Raw genomic sequence first — 18,127 nt, 5'->3', positions numbered from 1 at the left:
ATATTTTTTCCACGAGTGTACAGTATATAGTATTTATAGAGGTATTTTATTGAGTGTGCATTCACTGTATGAATGCTTTCTAATCTATTTAGGAAATAAGATCGAAATAAAAAATTGGTCACAAAAAAGTAAACCGTCCACCTTCACCTCCTGTCCCCCTTCATCATCTTCATCCGTTTTCTCTCTATTTGTCCCCATTTCTCATCTTTCCTTCTCTCTTTTTGCTTCAACCCCCACCCTCTACTCCCTCTCTGTCTTCATCTTCCTCTTTTTCCCGCCTTCTCTCAGGGCATCCCACAGGTTGCTGCACTTACCGCCTGTCGCGTTGAATGCTAATGCAGCCGGCTGATGCGTGCCACAGTTACCAGAGTAGAGATGGCTTGAAAGAAGGAAGGAGGGGAGGGGGAGAAGAGTAGTAGCGAGAGAGAGAGAGAGAGAGAGAGAGAGAGGGAGACATAGAGAAAGAAGGAGAGCATAGTACCTCAGGGCTTTTTTTCGCGGCAAGGAGGGGGAAGGACTTGAGCGATTGAGGGGAGGGATGTGATGTGAGCGAGCGGGAGTATGGAAACTGATCATTGCAGGCAGAGCAGTGTTGGATAATTCTGCTCTCCCTCGCTCTCTCTCCCCCTCGCTCTCTCTCTCTCTCTCTCTCGCTCTCTCGCTCTCTCGCTCTCTCGCTCTCTCTCTCTCTCACCACTCCACATCCCTGCTGATGCTGCTCTGACCAGAAAAACAAACACCATCCACATATTCATACACTGACATGCAGCGGAGACGGCTGCTGCCTCTGCTCCTTCGTCTCCTCTCTTTCATCCACAGATGCTCACACTCCATCTAATTACAAACACCCACTTCTGCCTTGCAGTAGACAGAAGACCTAGAGGAGGATACGGCAGGAATGTGACTGAGGAACTTCATTTGAAAACATCTGCCTGGAGGACTCCTCCCTCATCCTCTCTTGGTGGTCAAGCCCAGCTCTGCAGCAGGTGAGCTTCATGTTGATACCACATCTCATTCACGCTGCTGTATGTCGCAGTGGCCACTACCTACTGTATCTGTGTGTCATGGCATCAGTGATGTTGAAGCTAAGATCTTCTGTCAGTGAGGTGTATGGACCATGGATCCACGCTGAACACCCTCACTGCATCACTGGAGGACCATGACGCTGATCTGATGACATTTGTGGAAATGGATTTTGATTGTTGAAAGGTCGCCAGCCAAGTGTTTTGAGGATGCACTGCAGTTAGGCAACACCGGAAAGAGAGAGAGAGAGATTACAGTGCAGTACACAGCAGGAATATACTGCACACATCAGTACTATATTATAGAGTGTGTCACTGTTGGGATTAGACTCATTGGAGATTTAAGATGAAGTACAAGATTCTCTATCAGCTCCTTTTCTTGCTGTCTGTGCGAAACATTAAATAAGACCATGCAGGGCGTTTTTGTAGTTTCAGCTCCAGCGGCAGATCAAAGTTTATGCGAGGGAGGCTGATTCCCACGCACTTAGCGTGTTCACACAGAATCAACGGTGGCTGCACATTTCGTTGACTGTTGCTTTCCCTCTTTTTCATGTAGTATTTATAATATTAAGGATTCTCCCTTCATTTGTATAGGATTTGTTCATGCAATTGCCCTTTCATGCAGAGGTTCTTCAAGGTAACATGTGGTTTCACAAGGGAAGTTTCTGCAAATGTGTTCACACATGAATACACATACACACTTGCATTAACACAGACATATGTAGACACTTGAGTCCAAGCTAAATTAGACACATGTATACCTCATCAATATATATTATTTACACACACACATCCATCCTCCACATGAATGAACATGTCCACTTGTTGATCCACGGTTTCAGTAATCGAAACACATTTTTCACTGGCACACACAGATGCCCGAGTGACAGCTACGCAAACATTCAATTATGTGCACACTAAATCTGCCCAAGAGAGAAATCAAGGTTATACAAATCTAAATAGGTGTGATGTTGCACTAATCTATACAGAGACATATTTTTGATATGATAGAGGTTCCTCCTGCGCTACAGCTTCATAACACAAACCTGTAAATCATGAAATTATTTTTTCCTTTTTGTTTACGCTCTTGTATTGTGCATGGTCCTGTTTTAAACGGGTGCATCGAACCCGAACGTATTTTGTTTCTCCATGATGAGTTAAATGAAATGACATTGGATTCAAAAATATAAGTACCAGCCTCGATCGTCGATGGTGTTGCCATCATAGCAACCAGTCAGGCTGATGCAAGATCATATAAAAAGCAGCACCATTGTGTGCATTTTCAGACTTCACTCCCATAATCTTTTAATTTCTTATCAATAAAATACGAATGAATACTCCAAGTGTTATAGTAGAACAATAACCTCACATCGAAAAATCAAAAGTGAGGGTAATATTTCCATTTTTGCAGATGTTGCCTTGACATTTCTAATGTGACATTATGTGTGTAGCACTAATACTGCACTTCCTGGGTTGAGGGTTTAATTCTCATCGGGGCAATCTGTGACTTTTCTTTTAATTATACAAATCCATTTTAAATGAAATGTTGATATCTGGATATAAAATTTAGACACACAATAATGAAAAGTCAATAAATGCATTATATACAAATATACAGTATGTAGTCCATTGTCATTTCCCTAATAGTTACATTTTACAATACCTATAATGTGATATGAACTTTTTTGTTAACATTTGTTTCTATTTATAAAAAGGTCTCCCATCAGTTTCTAATTATGGTGGATTCTGTTGTCTGGCTTCACATGAATGTCAATGCCATAAATGTCAAATCCTTGCAACAACTCTGAAAACATGGCGATCGAGGGACATTTTGGCTTTCATTTAGCATAGCGTTGAGATGACAGCTGCAGAAAGAGGAACAGATACAGACACATATCGGTGTTATGAGAATTGAGGCAAAAATTGACATTTTGATATACAATATCTGTATGTATTGATGTATCTACACTACGTATATCTGACCTTTTGCAATGCAGAAACATGCCTCTTACTGCAAACAATTCATCCACAGATATAGTGCATTTAACCTGCTTTGTCATTTTCACAGCCATTAAGCAAAAAGCGATGTCTGCGGCTCTTCATGGGGCAGGTGATCTGATGTCTGCTGTTGTTTTTCAGTGTGTGACGCCCCGCTGTGTGTTGTTTCCCGGGGAATGGTCTGCAGACGGATAGACGAGGTGTGAACACAATGAGCAGCCAGGACAAATGGGTCACCCTGACCCCATCTGAATTCGCCCTGCTACAAGAATACACTCAGTGTGAGTAAGAGAGGGACTTTCTGTTTGTGTCTGACTGTGAGAGTCTGTATGTTTCTAGGTGTCTCTCTGTATGTGTGTCATCCTATTCTTAATGAACATGACACTCTCAGGAAGCCATTGAATGTTCTCATTACAGGCAACAGTTGCAACTAACATTGTATCGCTTTTATTTAGTTTTTTTTAATATCAAACATGCATCTGAACAGAACAGAGTAGAATTTGTTCATTTTAGGGATGTTTATGAACACAAATAACCTATACCGATCACAGAGTCTATTTGAAGCCTTCTATTATCGTGCAGCATTATTTATTTTACTATTGTTAACAACATTGGATATTAAGTAGCCTATTAAAAGTAAGAGATGATAAGCTGCTGTAAAAACCCCTTAATACACCGCCTTTGCTTTTTTACACTGAACCGCACAAAGCCAGCATAACCTACTGCCCCAGTAGTGATTTAAGTTAGCATGCCGGCGTGACGTGTAACACGCCGGCACTATAAATTGTCTCACGTATTTTGCATCACCTGATCTTTATTGAGACCTCAGATCAAACCTTTTACAACAAATACCGGCCGATAACGATCGGTGGCTGATTGAATACATCCCTTCGCCTCTGATAAAATGTGACGGCTTTTGTATTTAGATATTTTTATACATCTTTGCTATAGTGGATAGCTACATTCTTAAAGCTGCACCAATCAACTTTGTTATATTAACAATGGATCAAAGTGTAATGTGAAAGGGGTTGCTTGCAGCGTTGAACTCTACAGAGAACTATCACACCTGCAGTTCCCCTCAGCTTTACACACGTAGTGTTTTAGGTTCTTTCAGTGCATTGTTTTGATTTTACGGCACCTTAACAGTTTTTTATTTTTACTGATCAGCCCTGTTTCTAGGAAGCTTTTTTTTTATTACAAAAAAGCACTGATAAATCCACTGTATGCTGCAACAAACAGCAGACAGACAAAGTTGACGACACAGAGGAGCATTTAACAGTTAGACAAATATTTCCCTTACAGCGAAGACCAAAAACCCAGCAAATTTTACAAGGTGATATACTTTACTGTATGTCAATGGTTGCCCACAAGTACACCAGTCTGTGCCTCTCAATGCAACACCTTATACTGTAATTGATACATTCATATGTGGCACTGTTGCTGTCGAGTCCTCCATTATAGCACCTGATACTGAAACTACTTGACCACCTTTCCTCACAGTCCACTTTGTTTTGGCAAGACATTTTTTTTTGCCATCCAAGTTCATGTCAAACAATTCTTTACTTTTACTTATTCCTGTCTTGTATGCGATATTTTCTCATTTCTTATTCTCTTATTTGCTCTGGAGGGACATTACAGTGAATGAAACTTGGAGTGAGGTAGCCGTAATTTGGGGTGTTGATTATGTGAATGATCCAATCCTACGAACACGCTCCTGCTCATGAACAGGTGACAGTCATCAAGTTGAAACAAGCAATTTAAGACCGTTAAAAAGTAAGAGGTTTAGGATAAGATCACAAAAATGTTTTGTATTTGAGACTATTGCATTGTTGGGTATAATGTTATTATTATTATCAGACAATTTGCTACTGGTTTCATTGCTGCTTGCTACCTTTTTAACCATCATTGTGAAAGAGATTACATTGTAATTGACTTACCATCTGCACAAATATTTTTGTAGCATAATAAAGATATTCAGACTTAGACGAGTATCTCTTTTAATGTGAGGTTGTCCTTGTACCATTTGCAAAGGTGTGTTGCTACTATACAAGCTATTCTAACCCACACAACTTTGTCACAACAAATAGCATTTTGTGAACTGCACTTGTTTTGTTTGTTTTGCCTTGAGGCAAATTTTCCCTTCATCAATTTGGGTTTTTGGAAAGTTGGCATGATTCTGATTTCTGCTTTCATATCTTCGGTAATCCTCACCTCGCATGGAGACACGTTAACAGAAGAAGACATACATTCTCTTTGATAGCATCAATCCACCGAGGTAACACAAACAAGAGTGTTCCTCTGTCTGCTGTAAACTGCAGTATGATTACATTCACTGTGATTAATCCCAAACATCCCTTTTTCTTCTTCTAATGATACATTTTTACGTAATTGCAGACTGCATGTTCGTCTTACTGATGTAGGAAGCTCAAGCTGCTCAAGCATTTAATCTATGTGGTGCCGCTTTAGCTCTGAATGATTCATATGCAACCCAACAAATGGCTCCCATGCTCACCAGACTGTGCTCTGGATGCCTGGAGTTTATGTTACGCTCCAAGATGTTGACACATTTTATCATTTGAAATGGTACCAGGGATGGAAAATATGACGATACCTGGCAGGCTAACCGCGGGATGTTGTGCACCACCCACACATAGTTTTGGACAGACTTTTAAAGTACAAGTCACAGTAAATCGTTTGTAGGAGGAAAAACAATGGAACTTACTGTGGACAAGAAATGGAGTCGTAAGGTGTTCGACTTTTTTTTTAGATCCTAAGTGCTTTTTGTATCGGGGAGTATAGACACAGAGGATGTAATATATTTCAGAGCTATTTTCAGTGTCAAACACGACATCCTCGGGGCATTTCAACTACTACACCAAGTAGGGTATGAATCTTAATAATTAATGCTTTCCACCTAGGATCTCTTGTTCCACTGTTTTCCTTGGTAATGACATTTCTCCCTTTAATTGCTCTATGCCTGGTGACAACATTGTTCCTTGCTCCGAGGAGCTCCCCTGCTCTCTCTGAGAGCCAAACAGGTTTTGATTTTTGCTTCAGTGTTTTTGCAAATGTTTGCTTTGTGGGTGGCTAAGGAGTTTGTTGAATTAAAGGAGAAAACGTTTCATAGATCTGAAGCTTAACAATGTACCTTGAAGTTGTGTGGGAATAATAGGCAAGAGAGAACTTAAGAGTCTTGGTGCGGGTGCACGTCTGCGTGCAGGCGTATGTGCACGCTAGACAGATTTGGATAATCATGTTTCAATGAGCTCCGGGCAACTCTTTGTGCGCTGTGGAGCTACAGGTTATAAAATATCCCATTCTCTGAGCAGCAACAATGGGCATCACATTGCCGAACCTTCACTATGCACCTTCATCTCGCCTCCTACTGTATGTCTCCCTTCATTCTCATTAAAGTAAGCCGTGCACACTTTCATAACATTTTAATAGCTGTGCGCCGAGTCAGGCGCATAAGATCTGTCTCACAACAGTTAGTTTCTCTTAATATGATATTATTGCTAATGTGCGTATTGTGCTGCAGAGTGCTGCTTTACAGAGGGAACATTATTTTTACTTTTAAAGGTAGAGAAGATCTTCGATGTGTTTATGAACCTAAAGAAACATGAAAAGAGTCCACTGATGGTTTAATCATTAGCCTGATTGAGAAAATACATTGTAATTCAGCTGTGCCTTTTAAATGTGACAGGCAATCAGTGGATACATAATCACTCTGCTTCATAATGGTTTTGTGTAGGCAGTGTGCTAATAAAGGTGGTCAATAAAGTAATGATGACACACACAGTCAAATGTGAAGCAATTATTTCTACTCACTGTTGGTTAAATGCATCCTGAGAAAATCAAAGGTCCAAAGCCATTAGTGCAGGAGGCGACACAATGTTACAAACAACACACATCTAAATGGATGCAGAATATCAGCCATTATTAACACTATGATTAACAACTGTCTAGTAACTAATGGACCAATAGGAACAGATACGTGCGTGTTACATAATGACGTTTTGGAGTTTCTCTGCTGCCGAACTTCTCGAGAGGCAGACATCATTATTTTCATCAATGGGAGCCAAAGATCCACATTTCTTTCTGTTGATTAAGCCTGTGAAGAGGTAAGAGGCAAGGTAGCTAATATGAATAACTACTTACTTAAACAAGCAGCTTTGTGAAGGATGGACTAAGCCCTCCACTGCATGTGAAAATGGTACTTTTAATTCACTTGGTAACATTTAGAACCTGGTATCTGTGGTGCAGCAAATTGATTTAGCAGGAGGGCTCATAAACGCTCTGCAGCATGCAGTAAGTATCACAGCAAATCTCTCATCAAATTATATTACTCTCTAACTGAGAGCTAAAACCTAAAACTTAAAACATGGGAAATAAATCGGTGGTCAGTCATATTATTGATTCCACAATGGGAGTTATGTTTTCGGTTTGATAGTTGTTGTTTTTTATCAGCAGGATTACAGAAATACCTACTGGTCTGATTTTCATGAAACTTGGTGAAAGGGTGTAGGCTAGCATAAACCACATTTCATCTCCGGGTCTGTATGGCTTCCAAGCCATTTTGTTCTCACAGTAGGAAAAGCACAGGTGTAAGTAATGACATGTTATCAATAACACCTGTGCTATGACAAATATCAAATATCTTTTGCAAAGAAAAGCTTATTTAATGCATCGAGATTGATGCCGATCTTCTCATCTCACTCTTGGAAAGAATAGGAATAAGCATATTTCCCCCAAATATTGAACTATTGATAACCTATCAATAACCTTTTATTATGATTTGTTTGTTGTTTGCTAAGCTGCGCTGCTAACAGCTGTTTGTAGCTGCACTTATTGAAGTCAAATTATTTATTTTCTAAGCTTCCGAAAACACTCAATATCACAAAACAAACAAACAAATAGTCCATTATGGACAATACAGTGGATCTGAAGTGATGTTTACTTCATTTACTAACATGAGGTGACATGGTAGTCGGTAGCATAGGCTACTTTTTTTACATCTCTTACTCACGAATGGTGGTGCATCTCCCTTCACACATTACGGTGCTGCATCCACACCAAATATATGATCCTATCGGGGTGCATACAGCTTCTTCAGCTCCTCGACATGCTGACAAAGTCCAGAGAATTCATATCCATAAATATAACCGACCACTTGGTGCAGACTGAATGCAAGCATAAATCAAACTTGTACTATAAATTAATGTTCAGTATCAAATATATACTCGATGCGAGAAGAAGCCAACCTTTCTAAACATAAAATGATCACAACACACAAATCAGTCCTCGTTTTTCCCCCTCAGACTCAACCAAGAAGCTGAAGGATGTTCTGCAGGAGTTCCATGGAGATGGTGTGTTGGTTAAATACAATCCAGAGGAGGTATGTACAGTTTATATAACAGATGTTTTTTTAATCTATTTAATCCAACAGTGCTAACAGCCCCCTTACAGCACGCCTATCTGGATTTTCCCAAAAATGGAACAATGGCTATTTGTTAGTTTGTTTCTGATCTGAAGATGTCTGATTTTAAACACGTACCTGCAGACAATTAAACATAAAACGGTTCATTATTTTATAATTGTTTTACATATAACGTGTATATGGTTTTCAATTCCTCAGCATACTTTTTGCAGATTCTGCATTCTGCTTTGTTCACACCTTTCTCAAAGAATATTCTGACACACAGCTGAAGTGTAAGCATGAAAAGTAAATGCATATCCCTTATAATAATACTTCAAGGTTGGAATTTTGAATTTAGCTTTGAAAGTTGCCTGGTAGTATTCATTGTCTTCACATAGACACACAAACACACATACTCAAAAAAACAGGTTCCCCCTTTGTTTTTTGGGAAAAGGGAGTACATAAGTACCAGGATCTCAATGCACAATAATTAATACTCTATTTTTTGATCAGCTATGCGTTGCTTAATAACTGTTGCATGACAGTTATAATATCCTTAATGTAGTGGCAGTTAATCAGCGCGCTAGACATCATGTCTTTTGGATTTTTACTTGCACAGGTAAAAATCTGTGGACATTTGGCACATTTTGAATGTGATAACTGCATGATGCATCTGTGAATATGTTGGGTTTCTTTCTTTTTGCAATGCTGCCGGTTTAGAAGCAGGACATCTTCAGCCAGGTAACGGCTATCTCTCTCCTCTCACTCTAATTTATTGTCTGTATGTTTTGCTGAGTGCTCATATATTTAGATATAGTCACTGACTAAACGAAACACAAACAGGGTTTGTTGCGTTATTTAAGTTATGGATGTGAATTCAAATAAGATAATATTGACTACAACACAAACATCAGTCTCCTGGGTGAAAGTCCTATGGTGGACTTCTGGGGTTTCCCTCAAAATGTAATTGACAATGCAGTTTTGTTGGGATGGGAACATCATTTTTATGGGACCAGACTTCTAAGATATGTTTCTTGAACTGGTAATAAGTGTGTTTATAAGCGAAATGTCAAACAACATTAACAACTCACAGATTTAAACCACCAGCCAACCAAATAATTGTAAGGATGGACGAAGCTGTAAGCCTAAATGGATAGTAGAAAAGACCACAGCAGAGACTGCAAAAACATTAAAAGCACTCTAACTTCACCGCCCACAGCCCAAACAACACTGGAGGCATCTTTTTAAGTGCAGAAATCTGTAACCAGAATTCTGCAACATTTTAGCAAACCATCAGATTTTCCATCCAAAAAGTGAAACGCACCAACATACTCTCTTCATATTGTAAATCATCTGTGTTTCATTGAAACCTTTTAAGACGACGTCTGCAGCTCACCATGACAAACAACATGCTCTATTTCTGTCATGGTTTTTTTTTAGGAGATTGACTTTGAGGGCTTCAAGGTGTTCATGCAGACGTTCTTGGAGAGCGAACTCCCCGAAGAGTTCTGTCAACACCTCTTCATGACGTTCAGCAACAAAGGACCCAAACCCAGTCCGTCATCTTCTGACAAACCCAGAGTCTCTGGTAAGTGTAGAAAGGAAGTCCTTTACCATAACAAACCCGCAAGTTGTAAACACAGAGTGTTGGTGTTTTGTAGTTACATATATATATATATAGCAAGAAGAAATCATTGCAGCTTTTGTTGCTAAAGTGCAGCCAATTTGTCACTTGCTCCATGCCCTCACAGCCCTCACAGCATTCCCTCTGAGAATTGTTCTTGATCATTTTTTAAGATGCCTTACTTTACCTTAATTTCTTTGCTGTGTGAAAGCAGCACCATTTCTGTTTTTGTGCCATCGGATAATAACATATTTCCTGCCAAGTTCAGCCCGGTGGCACACAATGTAAATTGTAGTGTAGCGGCTGCCAATTGTCTTGGCTTTGTTTTTGTTTTTTGTTTACAGCATTTACACTCATTTTTCATTCTGGTGTGATAATGTGTTACTGATAATAAAGCCAACATTCCCCTGCACTGACACTTGGAACATACTTGATCGCCTAATATCTCAGGTGAATAATAAATTCTGACCTGATTTGACCGGTGATGTAAAGTTTTTAAATATTCGCTTTTTTTCTCTCAAACCTGCTTGTCGCCTTCTATTTTTTATATTTTCCTATTGGTGAAAAATATATTTAATACAATAAAGGTGCATATCTTTATAAAGGGTAAACTATTCTGTACATTCGATGTACATTTCCCAAAATGTATTATCAAGAGAAAAGCTTTAAAGTCTAATGAGTAAACGAAAACGTGGGTAAACTCAGGACATCACATCGCATGATTTGTATTCACTCATTGTGCATTCAATATTTAATGCACATTGTTTGCCCCAGTTACCACACAGAGCATGTGAGGAACTGAATCAGTGCAGCCTGCTGTGAATGTGTTGATTAGACCTCATTGATCCAGTTTTAACAGTAAGTCCTCCCACCAAGCACCCCAGAACCTCATCTGAGTGCAGATAGGAGAACTAACATGTCCCGTCTATAATAAACTGCTGCCGTCTGCACACAGGAGCCTCCTTTAACATTGTTAAAGGGTTTATTTCCCCATAAAATGAATTTTACAAGCAAACAGCCTAATTACTTGTTTAATATTAGAGTTTATGGCTGCAGTAGCTGGATGTATACACTGGCTTAAAGGGTTAATGAATAAATTACCTCACCATAGCTGCTTGTATCCACAATGTCCTTCTTTCAGTCATTACCCAAAGCTCATGACCATAGTGAGGATTGGAAAATAGATGGAGCAGATAATCCACAGCTTCATACTGTCTGCTGTAATCTTAATATTTACCTTAGTTTAAAAAAGCAAAAGTCTTTCAAATGCAGCCAAATAACAAAATAACACTTTCCTTCTTAAGGTCATGGTCTTGTCAACCATTCCGACAATACACACTATTCTCTGCAATTCACTGGGTGTTATGGGCTGGAACACCAACACGTTCTCATTCCCAACTTGCCGCACACGAACGCTCGGCAATGACCACTTGGTGTCACTTTTTAACGCACTGGGTAGCGCTACTCATCAAACTATGATGCTCTACTCCTGTCACAGTTTTAAACATGTGGTTAATGTTGTGAATTGTGAACAAAACTACTCAGGTAGGTTTAGCAAAACATCCTGGTTTGGGTTAAAATAACTACCTAAAGGCCCTGTCACACATATCCGTATGACAGAAACGTATGCAGAGTCCAAATACGTCCAACTTTTCACCGGATCGGATTGGAAAAGTGAACATACAGATACGCATGTCTAACCTATTGATAGAGCATCACTTACTAATACAAAATGTATCAGACGGACGAATGCCCAACGAATGCATAACGTATACAAACATATGGCGTATACAAAATATCGGCAACACGCTGGTTTACGTAGATATAAGGTACAACTAGTATTCGTTAAGAGCTCGCTGTGTTACGCTGGGGTGCGTTGTTGAACGCTGATGTTTTGAGCATGTTCAAAATTACCGGACGTACCCGACGTGTGCTTCATAAGATATGCAGACATTACACATAAGCTACGTTACGTTAGATATACGTGAATACGGAATACGTAGTTGAATACTTACCTACGTAAATATAGTACGTAAATACCTACTTGCGTAAATATAGTACGTGAATACCTACGTGACTACGTTAGAGGTACGTTAGATATCGGCTACGTCGGCTGACGGTGAATCCTACAGCCAATGTATTGATAACGAGTGGATAACCTATTCCTACCCGATGTTAAGATGATGCCTGACGACGGAGTAACTTATTAAACGTGTTTCTACAGTACAGCTAGCGTTCAGCATGTTAGCCGTTCTCCAGCATCAGCATGACGTGAACCAGATGGCACTTTTCCAGCTCTGTTGGCCAGACGCTCTGATACGTTTTAAATAAGTAAGTGATACAATATCAATGTTTGACATACATATAATAATTATTTTTGTATTCGTTATGTATGCGTCAGCTACAACACCGTTGTGGAAAAGTTGGACGTATTTGGACTTTTGAGCAAATTTTCATATACACCAGCATGTTTCTGCCATACGGAACTGTGTGACAGGCCCGTATGTCTGCCGTGTTCCGTACGTCTGCGTCCTTCAAACGATCACAACTTACCCTTCATTTATATCAACCTATTGCCGATATTTTGTATGCGCCGGCATACGTTTCTATCATACGGGTATGTGTGACAGGGCCTTAACGTAAGTTCAGTTACCTATGTAAATTAAGTAGTCAATGTAAATAAGTCAACTTTTGGTTTCACACAGGACTCGAACAGAGGGCTCCTGCGTCAAAGTCCTGTGTTTGCTTGACCCATCCATCCAATCCTTCCTCTCTCGCTCTGAGCGTCTAATATTCACACGTATAGTTTACATTGGAGTAACTTGAAGGCCTGATGCATCTCATACAGATGCTGACGGCCGTGACGAAGCACATCTCCATGAAATGTTTAATTACCTTAAATTACAAACTTTGGCTGATTTGTAGCATCCATGTTTGTTGGTTTTCAAACACTTCTGTATTGTCAAGTCAGATATATCTGAGTTTTCAGAAGATCCTAGTTTCCTAATCGGAATTACAACAACAAACGCGAACGCTATTATATTAGAAAATGTATTAAATGACCATAAATCCCACATCCGGTTAGGTCTGCTAGGTTAATATTTTAGCATGCTAATGTGCGCTAATGTTTACACTGCTACCTTTTTCATGAGAAATACAAGAAAGACCTGCGTGCAGCATATACCACTGGACTCAAGGTGCTGGAAACTGCAAAATGAACATATAATCCAAAACATTTAGTTTTTCAGTGTGTGTTGCTATTTTCCACACCTGTATGCCATTGCTAATTACTATAGCCTACTAATTGTGTTTACATATTTAAACCTTTGGCCCGTTAATAAAACATCCTTATGGGAATAGTTGAGTGTGCAATCTTTATACCACAAACACTTATTGCTATCTTGTGTTCTTGTGTGTCTTACAAATGTGACAACATAGTATTACGTATACCGCAAAGAAAGACTAGTTTACTACCGTGCCACTGAAAACGCTGTATCCATATACTTGATTTGAATCTGGTGTACATTTGCAGGTTATATCGGTTAACCAGAGTGGGGAATCAATGGGGGCAGCAGTGTTAAGGACTTTACATCATGTATTTATCTTTACTGTGCTGTACCATTTAAACACAATGACATAAGGTTGAAACATTGTAGTAGAGTATAGATGTTTTAATCCATTAAAGTCACTTGTAAGAATGCAGCCCTGCCCTGAAAACACAAAATAAGGCTAAAACTGGACTATTTGTTTGTTCACCTTTTGATGTACTGGACACCACCCACCATCGATCAATCTGACTGTATGACTAATGTCAGGCCAGTGGGTTGTTGGGCTAATATTAGAGGCATTGTGGAGGATGTTTTGACCTTTCATCTCCATCTCCCTACAGGGCTGAAGCTGATCAAAGGCAACTCGACCCCTCTGAAGACGACCGCACTGCCCCAACCTCTGGATACGGTGCAGCTGAAGGACATCGTGTGTTACCTCTCGTTACTGGAGGGCGGGCGTCCCGAGGACAAGCTTGAGTGTGAGTGTCATCTCAGATTACATGGTGTTGGGCTCCTCTACCCATATACAACAAACATCTAGAATCCAGTGTTGGAAGTAGACCTGGGATGCTGGATTTATGAATTGCTTAAATACAAGAAACACTTTGAACCGAATAAACCGATAATAAAAAAAACCCAACCAGACAACTGAGCCACCAGCAGAAGTAATGTCACTGGTTTAGTCAAAGCTCAGTGGGCGAACAGTAAGCTTATATTGAAGCCCAGTAAAAAAGACAAAGGACAAGAGAGGACTAACCATGAATCTTTGCTGTGCTGCTTTGTGGAAAAATGCAACATCACGACACACTAAGAAACGTATCTTTCAAGTTTTAAATAACCGCGCAAGCCTTTAGCTGTTGAGGTAATCTAATCTAGTAGCTGCTTCTTACCCTCCTTTTTTTGTTTTAAGAAAAAGCCAAATATGCAGATTTAAACCCAGTTTGGACTAGATTTATTTCTCCAAGGGAGGTGGGAGGATTTGAGCATTACCTGTGCTAGTTAGGGATTTGAATCCTGCTCAGAGCGCCAATGTGGATCATGTTTTACACCCACTCCAGTAATAACTGCTGCAGCAGGCCACTCAAAAAGGGTTAGGGGTAGGAGTCCGGATGCGGATCTCTGCAGAAGAGTTGTTTTTCCTTCAACTTCTTTTTCTTTTAATCTGCTCAGTGTAAAAGTTTACTGTTGAAATTGGAAGATGTCCGAAATGTTTTTGCCAATATATGTATTGGGGTTATTTAGGAAATATTATGGTAAGTTAAAAAGATTAAAGCCATGAGGAGAGCAACAGCTCCTCAATGGGTTTCTGTAATGTCAGCTACAGTTTGGTGCTTGTATTGTCATTTGGCTGGTTCTGCAGAATAATTATGTATTTTAGAGAGCACACATGTTTAATTACTGAGGAGCACAGTGAATATTTAATTCCTCATCTCATCTGTAATAGTAATATAATGTGAGCGATAACACATGATGAAGAGTCACAAATTACAACTGAGTCGATTAACTAAATGTATCTGCAACTGTATTGATAATTGAATAACCGTTTGGTATTTCCAGTTTCTCTTTTGTATATGATAGTGAACAACATATGTTTGGGTTTTAGACCGTTGGTTGGATAAAACAAGCAACTGGAAGATGAAAAAGTGTGATAGACATTTATCACACTTTTTTCACATTTTATGGACAAAACAATTAATTATTGAAATGAGAAAACATTCGGCTGATTAATCAAAAATGAAAGTACATGTTAGTTGCAGCCAATAATTGAGGTGGAGGCTGTTTTCTATTTCAGGAAACCTCCGAGTGTTAGTGTGTGTATGCCATGGCCACTAATCAAAGGAGAGTAAGTTAGGCTTTGTTCCTTGTTCAAAGTTTCTTTGTGGTTATTTTAACCCGTGGTCGGGTCTGTGTGATCTGGTAACGCAGCATCGAGCAGAACTACTGTTGCTATGGTTACCTGCAGTATGATATAACTTTCACAATGAAAACATCTGTTCAACTGCATCTTTGTTCGACCATTGTAACACCTGCCAGTATAGTAAAGTATAAATAATAATAATATTTTTCTGTCAATCAATTAGTAAAATGATCGTTTCAGCTGTACTTTGATAACAAAACATCCTATTTTATAAGCTTTTCATCCATTTTATATGCATACAATCTTAATTTGTAAAGAAACTAGTAACTTAAACTGTCAAATAAATAAAGTGTAGTATAAAGTTCAATATTTCCCTCTTCAATCATAAAAAGAAAAGACTCAAGTTACTCAAAGTAAAAGACCTTTAAGACTTAGTTTTATTCCACCATTGGAAATAACCACCGCCCTTTAGCCTGCATCAGTGTTTCCTCGCTCCCCTCTTTGCTTCCAAAGCTTTTGAATCTTTGGTCACACACTAATGAAACTACCAGTATGAAATCACACAAACAACTATTTTGTCCAGGTGTTGAGTCCAACAAAAACTGTGAATTATATCTCCCAAAGGATTCGCAACACTTCTTTATCACACGTTTGGAGCTCACATTTGCTCAGGTACTAAAGAGTGACAGGACATAATTGAATCAAAACTCAATACATCATTCATATTCATCACATTGACCTTAGTTCTCCGCTAAAGGCTTAACTCAACCCATGAGAAATGCTCTGCGATGTTAACATGACATTAGAACGTAAGCCTGAACAAGCACAGAGCCCTGGTAATACAGAGTCGTTATAATAGATAGATATTGGATTTTCTATAAGCAATGCAACGTTGTATTGATTTTCATTTGGCATCTAAATATTTGCCAGGTATCTTCTTTCTGTTCTGTCTTTTTGTATCCGTCTCTCAGAATCCGTCAGAGTTGCAGTCTCTTGAAAACTGCACCTTTCTTCTCCTGGTGAATATAATAACTGAAATGAGCTCTTTCAGCTTACAACCTAAGTTAGTATCCTTCAAGTTTTCAGTCTTTTCTGAATTCAAAGGGGGAGCTCATATTTTTAATCGATCATCTTCTTTATCTCACTCCTTTAGAGACGATCATTGCAGCTCCTATAAAGCTTCTCCAAAGCGATGTTTGATGCGTCATGGTCGCAGTTTTTTGACACGTCTTCCCACATTTCTAAATTGCATTTATCACATCTATGCACATTGCTTAATTGGACATCAGACTTTTTTCTCTGGCATGCTGTAATTCTCATCCATCTGCTGAATTATTGAGTAGAGTAGCACTCATTAAGCACAAGGACGACTAAATAATTCAACTGACGCTGCCTGTGTGTGAGCACATCATGCGTTTAACTATGGATGATGTCTTATTGAGTCTCTCCAACTCTGTGAGCCACACTCTTGTTATTTCTCAGGTGGACGGGTCCCTCTGCTGGTTAGTTTAGGAAACTGCTTTGGTTTCCTCTGTGCTGATGTTTTTCTCTTTATCAGGATACATCTAAAACAAGCGAATTCTAGCAATCCAGCAAAGATGTCTGCATTGCACAAAAAAACATTTGTTATTAACTTAAAAAGAGAAAAAGCTGCAGGTGAAATACTGTAGTTTATCTTGCTTCAGTGCAGTTTCACTTGTTTCAGGTATAAAACAAAAAAAAGAGTGACAGTACATTGAAACAATGGAGGCCGAATGAAGCCTTAGATTCAAGACAATTATCAACTCGTCGTGTTTTGTGACACAAACTCTTAAGTCTTTAATACCCTGTTAAAATTATTTGATTTAGTTTTTTCTTTTCTTTTTTTTGCCAAGAAACACAAGGTGTCACAGAGGAAGATAAATCTCACTAGAAAATTGCTTTAACACATTTAGTGAGGATGATATGTCGGTGTTAAGCAGTCATACCTAGTTTCAACAAATCTGTCTTGTCTAGCTCATAAATACGTGTTGATAAAGTTTATAAAAGTTTCCAAAACACCTTAAAAAAGGAAATGTCAAAATCAGTAGTTCAATGTACCAAAATACATTTAGATTTTTCACATTTAACTATCAAGTGAGTAAATATAGATATATATTACGTATTATTATTACATATTTTTTCATTCATATAAAAAACTAAACATAATTTGATTCAATACAAGTTTATTTATCCCTGTAGAGACAATGTTATGTTTCTTCATACACTCATTTTTATAGAGATTGAAGTGATTCAGAGTTTCTTCTTCTTCATGATGTCAGCCACAGAGGTTAACGCACGTTAACAACAACTCTCATCATCTTTCACAATTTATTACCTCTTTGGGGTAATGGTCTGTTTGGGTCACCACAATCACCTCCTCGTGACACCATCACCCTCCACCCAACTCCACACACCACTCACTGGCATCGCACCCACTTAGGAAACTGGCACTTAGCTCCTCGTTAGTGGCCTGACGAACCGCCATCTGACGTCAACTCCTTGTGATGTAAGCACCCACCCTTTGCTGCACCTCGACCACGCTCACACATGACGGGTGGGGGCAGAGGTGGGTGGGGCACCTCTAAGTGTAGACATTAGTATGGAAATGATCTGCAGCCAGATCATGTTGTTGTTGTTGTT

The 18,127-nt window shown here is 39.1% G+C and overlaps 1 protein-coding gene across 1 annotated transcript in view; it reads left to right on the top strand.

Annotated features, from left to right (window-relative positions):
• Nucleotides 1–519: 519 nt before the first annotated feature.
• dgkb (diacylglycerol kinase, beta) overlaps nt 520–18,127 on the top strand; it is a 62,357-nt gene continuing 44,749 nt past the window's right edge. The window contains 6 exon segments of the mRNA XM_029451905.1: nt 520–986; nt 3,162–3,301; nt 8,339–8,415; nt 9,157–9,177; nt 9,877–10,024; nt 13,950–14,087. Coding sequence (XP_029307765.1) covers nt 3,232–3,301; nt 8,339–8,415; nt 9,157–9,177; nt 9,877–10,024; nt 13,950–14,087 — 454 coding nt within the window. The 5' untranslated portion in view covers nt 520–986; nt 3,162–3,231.

Source organism: Cottoperca gobio, chromosome 16 (genome assembly GCF_900634415.1).
Source record: "Cottoperca gobio chromosome 16, fCotGob3.1, whole genome shotgun sequence".
Classification (NCBI taxonomy): Eukaryota; Metazoa; Chordata; class Actinopteri; order Perciformes; family Bovichtidae; genus Cottoperca; species Cottoperca gobio.
The sequence above is the reverse complement of the archived record's forward strand: the minus strand, read 5'-3'. Positions and strand labels throughout refer to the sequence as shown.